Here is a 12270-nt window from a genome sequence, read left to right on the forward strand (position 1 = left end):
ACTGTCTTCATTACTGTAACTTTATAGTAAGTCTTGCAAACAGGTAATATAAGTCCAACAACTTTGTTCTTCTCTTTCAACATTGTTTTGGCTATTCTCGATCTTTTGCATATTCATATACATTTTAGAATCAGCTTGTCAAGTTTACCCAAAAAAAAAGCCATCTGGAATTTGGGTTAGGATTATATTGAATCTATAGATCAATTTAGGGAAAATTAACATCTTAAAAATATTGAGTAAAAAAATATTGAGTCTTCCAATCCAAAACATGGAATAGCTCTCCATTTATTTAGGTCTTTTAAATTTTTTCTCAGAAATGTTTTATAGCTTTCAGGATACAAATCTTCAACATATTTTCTTAAATTTATTCCTAAGTATTTTGTGTTTTGTATGCTATTTTAAATGGTACTTTAAAAAATCTCATTTTCAATTGCTCGTTACTAGTATATAGAAATACACTTGATTTTTGTATACTGACTTTATCCTGCACCCTTGCTAAATTCATTTATGAGACTCCTAGAATTTTCCATATACACGATCAAGTTGTCTGAATAAAGAGAATTTCACTTCTTTCTAACCATTTGGGCTTTACCTCTTTTCCCCGTCTTAGTGAACTGGTGGGAACCTCTAGTACAACATTGAATAGAAATAAGAAGAGCAGGTACGTTTTTTCATTCTCAGGGGGAAAGAAATCAGTCTTTCACCATTAAGTATGATGTGAGCTGTAGGTCTTTTCTAGATGCTCTCTACTATAGTGAGAATACTTCACTTGCTAGGAGTTCTTATCAGGAATAGTGCTGAATTTTTCCTAAAATTCTTTTTGCATATATCTTATTATTTTCCTTTTCAGTTTATTGATATAATAGATTACATGGTTTTTCAAATATTTAGCCAACCTGTATTCACATCTTTAAAAAAGGTTATTATCCTTTTTTATATATTGCTGGATTCAATTTGATAATATTTTGTTAAAGATTTTTACATCTATATTGGTTACGTATATTGGTCTATAGTTTCCTTTTTTTTGGAAATTATTTGTCTGGTTTTCAAGTCAGGGTAAAGTTGATCTCATAAAATAAGTTGAGACATCTTCCTTCTACCTCTGTTCTTTGAAAAAGTTGGTGTTAAGATTGTATTAATTCTTCTTAAATATATGATAGAATGAACCAGGGAGGCTCTCTAGGCCTAGAGTTTTCTTTGTGGGAAAGTTTTACAGATTCACAATTCTTAAATAGAAATAGTGCCATTTTTCTGGCCGGGTGTGGTGCCTCACGCCTGTAATCCCAGCACTTTGGGAGGCCGAGGCAGATGGATCACGAGGTCAGGAGATCGAGACCACGGTGAAACCCTGTCTCTACTAAAAATACAAAAGAATTAGCCGGGCGTGTTGGCGGGTGCCTGTAGTCCCAGCTACTAGGGAGGCTGAGGCAGGAGAATGGCGTGAACCCGGGAGGCGGAGCTTGCAGTGAGCTGAGATTGCGCCACCGCACTCCAGCCTGGGCGACAGAGCGAGACTCCGTCTCAAAAAAAAAAAAAAGGAAATAGTGCCATCTTTCTATTTCTTCTTGAGTCACTTTCTGTAATTCAAGGAATTTGTTCATTTTACCTAATTTGTCAAAATTTTAGACATAAAGTTATTCATAATACTCTCTTCTTTTTCTAAAATAAACTTTCATTTTGAAATATTTTTAGATTTATGGAAAAGTTACAAAGATAGTACAAAGAAGACCCATATTCTCCTTACCCAGTTTCAGTTTCCCCTAAACAGGGGTGTCCAAGGGAGAGAATGCAGTCATGGGTTCTTAGTTTGTTTCTGGTCGGGCCAGCAAAGCCCCTTCCTCATCCCTCTTTTCCACTTATCACTAGAGAGAGAAACTAAAAGCTATGGCTTCAGGCTGCTAAAAGCCTAAAACAAAATAGAACAGCCACAACAACAAGGTGGGGTAGGTTGGAGAAGCTTGCATATCTTAGATTACCACCATACATTTGTCAAAACTAAGAAACTAACAATGGCACATTGGTATTAACTAAACTCCAGGCTTCATTGTGATTTCACCAGTTTTCCATTCATGTTATTTTTCTATCCCAGGATCCAACCCAGGATCCTACATTACATTTAGTTGTCATGTCTCCTTAGTGTCCTCTGGCTTAGAACAGTTTCTTTGTCTTTCCTTTGCTATGACCTTGACAATTGTGAGAAACGCTGGTCAGGTATTTTGTAGAACAGCAGTCCCCCAACCTTTTTGGCACCAGGAACCAGTTTTGTGGGAGACAATCTTTTCATGGACTAGTGGGGTGGTGGGGAGGTGCAAGGGATGATGGTTTTGGGATGCAACTGTTCCACCTCAGATGATCAGGCATTAGATTCTCATAAGGAGCACACAACCTACGTCCCTTGCATATGCCGTTCACAACAGAGTTCACGCTCCTTTGAGAATCTAATGCCACTGCTGATCTGACAGGAGGTGGGGTGCTCAGGTGGTAATGCTCACTCGCTGCTTACCCCCTACTGTGTGGCTGGGTTCCGAACAGGCCATGAACTGGCATCAATCCGCAGACCAGGGGTTGGGGACCCCTGTTGTAGAATGTTCCCAAATTTGAGTCTCTCAGAAGTTTCTGCCATGATTAGAGTGGATTTTTGGAAAGAATACCACAGAGGTGAAGTATCCTCATTACATCACATCAGTGGTTATATGATATCCACATGACATCACTGGTGATATTAAAATTGATCGTTTGGTTAAGGTAGTGTCTGCCAGTTTCTCCACTAAAGTTACTCCTTTTCTCTTTACACACACAGTTTTTTAGGAATAAATACATTCTAGCCCACACCCAAGTAGGGTCAAGGGGCGATTAAGCTCCTTCTCCTGGATAGAACAGTGTTTACAAGTATTATTTGGTATACTTCTATAAGGATGATTTGTTTCTTTGCCCCCAACTCTCTTTGGATTAGCGTTTGGCTGGCATATCTTTCCTATCCTTTTACTTTTAATCTATTTGACTCTTCATATTTAAAGTAGAATTCTTATAGAAAGCATACAATTGGGTCTTGCTTTTCTATATGATAACCTCTGTAAATTGGAGTGTCTACACAATGTATAGACACTATCGTCTTGCTAACTTTTCTATTTGTTCCATCTGTTGTCATGTTTACTCTTTCTCCACAAAATGTTTTGGGCCTTCAATATTGGCTTATTAGCTATATATATCTGTCTTATTTTGTCCTCCCTTAGTGGCCCTTATATACAAAACCTTACAATTTATATTGTAAGGTTTACAATATAAATCTTTAACTTAATACAGTCTATCTTCAAATAACATTATGCCAGTTTTTGTATAGAGGTAACATAACAATCTTTAAACAGAATACTTCTATTCTCCACGCACTACTGCTATTATTACCAGCAGAATACCTCCACTGGTATTATTTTTACTTTTAGAAATTAAAAATGAGAAAATAACTTTCTTACATGTACCCATATATTTACTATTTCTGGTTCTCTTCACTTCCTTACAGTTCAAATTTCCCTATAATATCATTTTCCCCCCTGAAGAACTTCTTTTAACATTTATTGTAGAGCAGGTCAGCTGACAATTATTCCTCCTATTTTTTATCTGTTTGAAAAAGTCTTAGTTTTGCCTTCTTTTTTTTTTTTTTTTTTTGAGATGGATTCTCGCTCTGTTTCCCAGACTGGAGTACAGTGGCACAACCTCAGCTCACTGAAACCTCTGCCTCCTGGGTTCAAGCAATTCTCCCACCTCAGCCTCCTGAGTAGCTGGGATTACAGGTACCCGCCATCATGCCCAGCTAATTTTTGTATTTTTGTAGATATGGGGTTTCACCACGTTGGCCAGGCTGGTCTTGAACTCCTGATCTCAGGTGATCCACCTGCCTCAGTGCTTTCATTTTTGAAGGATATTTTCACTGGATATAGAATTCTGGGTTGATAAAAATTATCTTTCATTACTTTAAAAATGTCATTCCATTGTCTTCTGCCTTAAATGGTTTCTGGCAATAAGTCTACTATAATTACTTCTCATATCTTTTTCTTTCTGGCTAATTTAAGCTTTTCTTGGTTTTGAGCAATTAATCAAAATGTATCTTTGTGTGGTTTTGTTTGGGTCCATTGTGTTTCAGTTTTATTGAGCTTCTTGGAGCTCTGAGTATTATTTCATCAAAATTGAAAAAAAAAAATCCACTATAATCTTTTAAAATATTTTTTCTAGTCTTTCCTCACCTTCCTTACCTTCTGGGACTCCAGTTGCAAGTATGTTAGCCCTCTTGATATTATGCTATAGGGTCACTGAGTTTTGTTAACTTTTTCCAGTCTTTTTCCTTTCTTAGCTTCACACTGAGGAGTTTTTATTGATATATCTTCAAATTCACTGATGTTTTATTCAGTGGTATCTCATATCCTCTTAGTCCCATAAGTGATTTTTTTTTCATTCTAGGTGTATTTGTTGCTTATAGATGTTCCCTTTCATTTAAAAATATCTCCCATTTCTCCCTTCATTTAATCAGGTCTTCCTTTAAATTCATGAACATATTTATAGTCTTCATAAAATCTACTTTAAAGTCTTTATCTGCTAGTTCTATCTTATCTGTCACTTCTGAGTCTGTTTCTATTGACTAATTTTCCTCTTGTTAGGGGTGACATTTTCCTCATTCTCAACATGTCTTGCACTTTTTAAATAAGATGTTAGATACTGTGAATGTTATGTTATCGAATATTGGATTTTGTTGCCTTCTTTTAAAGAGGGTTGAAGTTTATTTTGACACAAGGTTAGATTTACTGCACATCAGATTGATCTTTTAAAGACTTAATAAAAAAGAAATAGGTTTAAAACTTTTTATCGAAGTTTAACATGCACACATAAAAATACACACAACATTGGTGCTCAGCTTGACGAATTCATCCCCATGTAACTGGCACTCAGATTAAAATCCAGCACATTTTAGGACCCCTAAAGCCCTCTCTTATGCCTCTCAAAGCTTAATTTTAAGCTCTTTCAGGGTAGGGCTAAAATGATCTTTACTCTATAGCTAATTTAGATGTACTATCAAGTCATGCCCTGCTGGTGTCTCTTATCATTGTCCTGAACGATCAACAAGATCTCTGACTCTGGTTGGTCAGAACTTGCAGGATTCCTAGACTTGTGTGAGCTCTGAGAACTGTTCATCTTATAGTTTCTTGTCAGGAGTTTTACCCTACATGCGGACAGAATAGTCTTCAGCAGGTTTGTCAATTCAGGTTTCTGGAGCTCTTCAGCTGATTAACTCCCTCCTATCTGATACTCTCACCTGCAAATTTAAACCATCTCCCCTTCAAACTGTTCTTTAACCTTTCATCTCCCCAAGACTGTTGTGCTTTGCTGGGGATTCCCCTTCTAGTACCAGTATCCACAAAATGCCTCAAGGCAGAAAGCCAGTGGGATAGTAGGCCTCACCTCACTGGCTTCCTTTCACTCAGGGCTAACAATCTTGTCCTGTCTGCTGTCCAACATGTGAAAACAGCTGTTTTCACATTTGCCCAGAGTTTGAATTGTTAATTGTGGGAGGATTAATCCAGTTCCAATTATTCTATCATGGCTGGAGAGCAGTGGTGCAATCACAGCTCACTGCAAACTTGAATTCTTGGCCTCAAGCAATCCTTCTGCCTCAGACTCCCAAAATGCTGGGATTATAGGCATGAGCCACCACGTCTGGCCCAAAGCCCCTTTTAATAAAGTTTCCAGCATAGATGCCATGTTTTACAATATTTCATCTACCATAATAACCCAATCCATATGTGCCTTCTATCCTTCCATCTATCTATTCAGTAGCTGCTAGATCCTTGGAAAAGAAAGATGAATAAAACTCAATTATTGCTCCCCCAAAAGACTCACAAGTAAAAGGGAAATGGGTAATAAATCAGTACAATTAAACAAGGTACACAAGGGTCTGTGGGGACAGAGAAAGATATGGTCAAATCTATGTGAAGGTCAGAAAAGATTCTGTGTGTGTACGTGTGTGTGTGTGTGTGTGTGCATGTGTTTGTGTGTGTGTGATTAAATACTTGAGAGCAGGTCTTGAAGAGTGAGTAAGAGATTAATAGATGAGGTAAGACATTGGGACAAAAGAAATGCTGTACACAAAGTATGAAGTTATGAAACAACATGTAAATTTGGGACAACCGTTAACAGTTCTAAAAACCTACAGTACAGAGTTTAAAGCAGGGAGGGGAGAGAAATACAGCTATGGAAAAACAAAAACAGGGGGATATCATGAAGGAGGCCTGAATGCCATGCTGATCATAATTCACAACCGTAATTCATCATCATCAGCTACTGTCGATTGTGCTGATAGATGTTTTAAATATATTATATATATTACATTTAATTCTCAAACAACCTTATACGGAAATTAAGGCTTAGGGAGCTGAAGTAATTTTGCCCAAGATCACACGGACATGAAGTGAGGAAGTCAGGATGTGAAAACAGGTCTGTTTGATTTCAAAGCCAACAAAGGGAAGGTGCCTTGAATCTCTAGGTAATGGGAAGTTATAGGAGATTTTTTTTGTCCTTAAATGTTTTTTTGAAAAATTACATTCACTGATGGAATAATTTTAGGTAGGTGGGAAATGGAGTTTATGTTTTTAGAAAGGTCACTCTGGGGCATGAGGAGAAAAGATTGGAGGGATGAGGCTGGAGTCAATGAACCAGTCTTGAGTCTGCTGGTAATAATGCAGGAGGAAAATAAAAGCTTAGATTAGGTGGTGTTTAGGAGGGATGAGGAAGAGGATGTGGATTTACCAAATGCTTAAGAAGCAGAATCTGTCAGAGTAAACACACAGCTTTGGCAAAAGGGGAGACTTTAAGGTCAATGATGGATAGGCTGATACACTAAAATTACCAGGTCCTATGCTAAATGCAGGGCACACAAAGACAGGCAGGACATGATTTCTCCTCTTGATAGCTCATGTAGCATCACAGAATCAAAGCTGTGAATTCCACTGAAATACAATAAATACCTTACAGACCACATCCCCCCATTACAATCTTCAGAATCCTTAACGAGAGGCCCAGGCTGGAAACCACTGCTGTAGAACATTCTCAATCCTGTTACAAACCAGCTTGCATAGAGGAGGTCCCATTTGTGCAGGCTGAGACTGTCAGGACATGGAGGTTATTAACTGTCCTCCAACCTTGCCTATAATTATCAGCAACAATTTTATTAAAAACAAATGCAGGTACCATTTCTTGAACACTGACGACATGCAAGCCCTGTGCCAGGCATTTGATAATCATTACCATAACTGTTTGCCATAATAATCCTGAGAGCAGGCCTGGTACTCCTCTTTTAATGTGGAAAACTGAGGCTCAAAGAGGGAAAATAACTCACCCAAGTTACTTTGATTCCCCGAGGCTACCTTACTTGTCATTTAAAAGGCATCTTGGAATTTGCCATCTTCAGAAAGACTCCATTATCCTCCCCAAAATTTTGTTACTCTGTCTCCTGGGCCCTTCTGTGCCCGATTCCTATTTCCCTGTGGTCCCTATTATGCTACACTGTAATGGATATGTAATTGACATATCTGTTTCCCTTACTGACATACAGTCTTTGAAGATCTGCTTTCTCTTTGCTGCTCAGTGCCAGCACAGGGTCAGAGCAGTGCAGGTGGGACCAGTCAGTCCACTCCATGGTTTCTGAGCTGCCAGTCACTCATCTCATGCTGCCACAGGGCCCTTGGCCATTTCCTGCACCTGACAGACCTCAGGTTCACTTCCCACATTCACTAGGCAGTTGCCAGGTCCATGCCTAAGATATCCATGGCTTCAAGAGGTACTCGTCCACTGAAGGGAAACAGGGATGGGAGCCTCACATTCCTTGGACCAAAAGAACTCAAATTATAGCTAGTAGGCCCTAGGGTACCAACCATGTACTCTGTCCTGACGTGATTCTCACACCTTACAGGTCCTCCTGCCTGTCTCACACTTTAATTTTTCCTAAGTTCTGTCGTCTCTTGCTGCCTCAGAGGGAGGCAGGATACACAGAGTAGAGGCAGCACAGACTGGGGGTCCAATCTCAGCCGTGCCCCTAATCACCTACAGGATTTAAGGCAAGGCACATGCTCTCTGAGGTTCTCTCCTCTCTGTAGAAGGGAGAGATCACCTGTTCCACAGGGCTGCAATACTGTCACTCCGGATGAATGACATCCTAAATGCAGAAGACACCTAATAGGGCAAAGGGGCCACGTGGGCTCTGTAGACCCACAGGGTTGAGTTCACACCTTGGCTCCACCTCTCTCTAGCTCTGTGGGTCAAGCAGGAGTAAGGAAAAGACCATCCTCAGAGTGGCATGAAGAGTAAATGAGAGGTCAATGACGGGAGCTCAGTGCAATAAGCCAGTGAATGGCAGCCACTGTTGAATTATAAGTGGAGTACTGCTGTAGGGTACAAATGACTCCCCCAAAATCTCACAGTGAGTTAGGTGTAGAGAAGTTTGAAATACTGTTATGGCTGGGCACAGTGGCTCATGCTTGTAATCCCAGCACTTTGGGAGGCTGAGATGGGCAGATTGCTTGAGCTCAGGAGTATGAGACCAGCCTGGGCAACACAGCAAGACTCTGTCTCTACAAAAAGTAGCTGGGCATGATGGCATGTGCCTATAGTCCCAGCTACTTGGGAGAATGAGGTAGGAGGATTGATTGAGCCCACGAGGCAGAGGCTGTAGTGAGCTAAGATAGTGCACCGCACTCCAGCCTGGGTGACAGAGCCAGATGCTGTTTCAAAAAAAAAAAAAAAAAGGAAAGAAATTATCCTGCAAGACATTCATCAACAAACAGCAATCCTTTCAGAACAGCTACCCACAGGGTGCCACTGGGGTTCCTGGCAGTGATGGTGCATCAATGCCCACCAGGTAAAACACTCCCCCGACCAGGACATACATGAGCACCACATGGCCAGGAACAACAACCCCTTTCACTCTGGAAGTCAGGATAATTCTACAGATCTTCTTGCAGGCAGAGCTATGGAGGTCAAAGCAGAAACGATAAAACCATACTTGCTGGTGAGGCCCAATCCTCACCGGCATGGACAAGGGGAGAATGGGTCTACCTCACACAGTTGCCTACAGGGCTGCTCCAAGTAGCAACAGGAGACAGGTATATAGGCAGATGTTAGTGTGGCAAATGTGGCAGCCAATTACTTTTTGCTCAATAGAACCCACATTCTGTGTAGACCTGAGGCAACAAAGTGTGACGCACAGCTACACTGAGAGCACTGGCACCTGACACTCGACTATGCGGGGAAAAGGCTGTTTGATGATGGTCTAGGAAAAAAATGTAGGTTTGAAGTACCCCAAATTGTTCACACTGAAAACCCCGTCAGCTGCCTTCTGTGGTGTTACTCGGAGGGAGCTGTCCTGATCTCTAGAGGTGGCAATGTGCTGGGGAGAGGTAGCGAGACCCTCAGACTCCCACAGAAAGAGGAGAGGTCTAGACGCTAAAGTCACTTCAGTCTTTCTTACAAAAGTTCAAGAGCAAAATAGACTCAAAAAGTAAACCACCTTATAACTTTCTTTTTTTTTTTTTTTTTTTTTTTTTTTGAGATGGAGTCTTGCTCTGTCACCGAGACTGGAGGGCAGTGGAGCGATCTCAGCTCACTGCAACCTCCACCTCCCGGGTTCAAGCAATTCTCCTGCCTCAGCCTCCTGAGTAGTTGGGACTACAGGCACGTGCCACTACGCCCAGCTAATTTTTTGTATTTTTAGTAGAGACGGGGTTTCACCATGTTAGCCAGGATGGTCTCGCTCTCCTGAACTCATGATCCGCCACATCGGCCTCCCAAAGTGCTGGGATTACAGGCGTGGGCCCTAACTTTCTATCTTTTTTTTCCGAGACGGAGTCAGTCTCACTCTGTCACCCAGGCTGGAGTGCAATGGCACAATCTCAGCTCAATGCAAGCTCCACCTCCCGGGTTCAAGTGATTCTCCTGCCTCAGCCTCCCGAGTAGCTGGGATTACAGGCATGTGCCACCATGCCTGGCTAATTTTTGTATTTTCAGTAGAGACAGGGTTTCACCATGTTGACCAGGCTGGTCTTGAACTCCTGACCTCAAGTGATCCACCCGCCTCGGCCTCCCAAAGTGCTGGGATTACAGGTGTGAGCCCCCGCGCCTGGTCACCTTCTAACTTTCTACACTGAGACAAAGGTTTCAATGGAGAAACAAACTGCAGTTCTCAGGTCACAGGAAAACCTTGGCTATTTCCTCTCCTTCCGCATTTCCCAAAGTCACATTCATTTCTTTGCAGGAGCTCACAGAAGTTAGATCCTCGCGAGCTCAGATACCTACCACATCGTTTGGGAGGCTCTGGAGGTCATCGAAGGGGGTTTCCAGGGTGTTGGTGTCCACATTCAGGATCACGACATCATCCAGGGCCATGTTTCTGACTTTCTGCAAGGAGAAAAAAATCCAGAAGAGAAGGTCATTGAGGTGTCATCAAGACACACTTCCCCTGCCTTCTCTGGGGAAGAGACATAGAGAAGAAAAGTGACATTTGCCAAAGTCTTACTCTGCAGCAGGCCCAATGGTAGGAGGTTCACGTTTGTTAGCTCACTGAACTCTCATAAAATCTCTGTGAGCTTGCATGATTATCCCCAAGTACCAGGAGTGAAAAGGGTTCACAGAGGCTCAGTAACATGCCCCAGGTCACACAGCCAGAAAGAAAGAGGGATCATTACATCCCATCATCATTTTTCCCCTATACATTTAACAGACGCTGAGGTCAAAAGCTCTGGCCCCAGGAATGCTGATATATGGCTATGTTCTCGTGATATCCCCATTCAATCCAGCCCCCTAATTTAACAAAGGCTACTTGCCCATCTCTCTTTTGGATCCTGTCATTCTTGGGTATGGAATATTGTGTGTGGCCTACTGTTAACACTTCCCTTAAATGCCAAGTAGGAAGGTCACACTTTCAGTTTGGTTCAATTTTCCACAGATATCCAGCTAGTAATGGCTCAGAAGCTCTGGCCATAAGCCATTATTCTATTGGCACAGTAATAGAAAAGATGAAGGAAACTCATGCCTACAAGGTTTTCATGATTGGTGACAGGAGAAGGGATGAACGGACAATATGGAGAAAAAAAGAATCCTCCCCGCAATCTGGCAGCAATTCCCCATAGCCTGTGTGAGTCCAAGACAGGGTGTAGCCTGAGTTTCAAATTTTTAATCACACTACTTATCCACTACTAAGAATCCATCTTTGTGTTTCTCCTGCCTACCCGCCACTCCTGGTCCCATTCAATCCTCCCTCCCCATTACATATCAAGCACATTCCTTTTGAGTCAGAGGCTTTAGAACTATTGTCTTTATTTTATTTTGCATAGAAAGATCCTATCATTTGCTGTCTAAACTGGGATACATTTGGATGTGAAAGACCTCATCTTACACCAGGGCAACAGGCACACAATGGGACCCGTGGTCACTGCATATAAAGGATCAATTCCATTACTGGTCAACCTCTGAGCACGCTGCACATGGCTGTGCAGGTAGGCACTCCTCAGATGCCAACCACCTAAGCTAGGACTGAAATCTGCCAACCCACGTGCCTGCTGACTGGCACCAGTCAGGGAAAGGGGGCAGATGCCTTTTCCTAATTCACCCCAGAACATGGTGTAGGCTGGCAATGGAGGCAGACATCCAATGGTTGCTCAAGCTCCAGTTTCCAATGCCCTGGAAATGGACAAGTAGCATATACTAGAAGCTTCCTAGCTCTTGCTCTGTGCTTCACTCACCTTATTTCATTGAATTCTTACCAACCCCTGTAAAGTGGATGTTATTGCCCTCAATGTTCAAAACTTGAGGAAGATGAAGTTCAGAGCACTGAGGTAAGAGGCAGAAGAAACCACAGGACCGGCTGCCTCCCCAGGCCATGCTCTCTGCACTGCACCATCCACCTCCTCATCGTCAGACACCCGCAGGGAGACTGACCTCCACACAGCCCTTGTCACTCTGAGCCCCAGCACCTCTCTGCCTCCCCTGTTGGGGTGTGGGCTCCTTCAGGGGCTCATCTGTGGCTCACCACTGCAAAATAACCAGCCCCTGACAACATGACTGACACCTGGTAAGTGCACATTAATATGGTTGACATTCACTCTCTTAAATCCCAGCCTCTAGGGCAGAACATGGTACCTAAGTAAACATTTCAAGATTCTTCCCAGCAGGAGGGTGGAGCCACGCTGGTCACAAGCCTCGTAGGGTTGAAAAAACACTCCCAGGCAGCAGAAT

General features: G+C 42.0%; 1 protein-coding gene across 12 annotated transcripts in view; it reads right to left on the reverse strand.

Moving 5' to 3' along the window:
- Nucleotides 1-12270, reverse strand: part of DENND1A (DENN domain containing 1A) — a 543199-nt gene that overhangs the window by 189835 nt on the left and 341094 nt on the right. For all 12 annotated transcript variants that reach the window (XM_073021910.1, XM_008006322.3, XM_008006314.3 and 9 more), the window contains one exon: nt 10333-10434. In XM_073021910.1, coding sequence (XP_072878011.1) covers nt 10333-10434 — 102 coding nt within the window. The remainder of the gene's footprint in view (nt 1-10332; nt 10435-12270) is intronic.

This window comes from Chlorocebus sabaeus, chromosome 12 (genome assembly GCF_047675955.1).
Source record: "Chlorocebus sabaeus isolate Y175 chromosome 12, mChlSab1.0.hap1, whole genome shotgun sequence".
Lineage (NCBI taxonomy): Eukaryota > Metazoa > Chordata > Mammalia > Primates > Cercopithecidae > Chlorocebus > Chlorocebus sabaeus.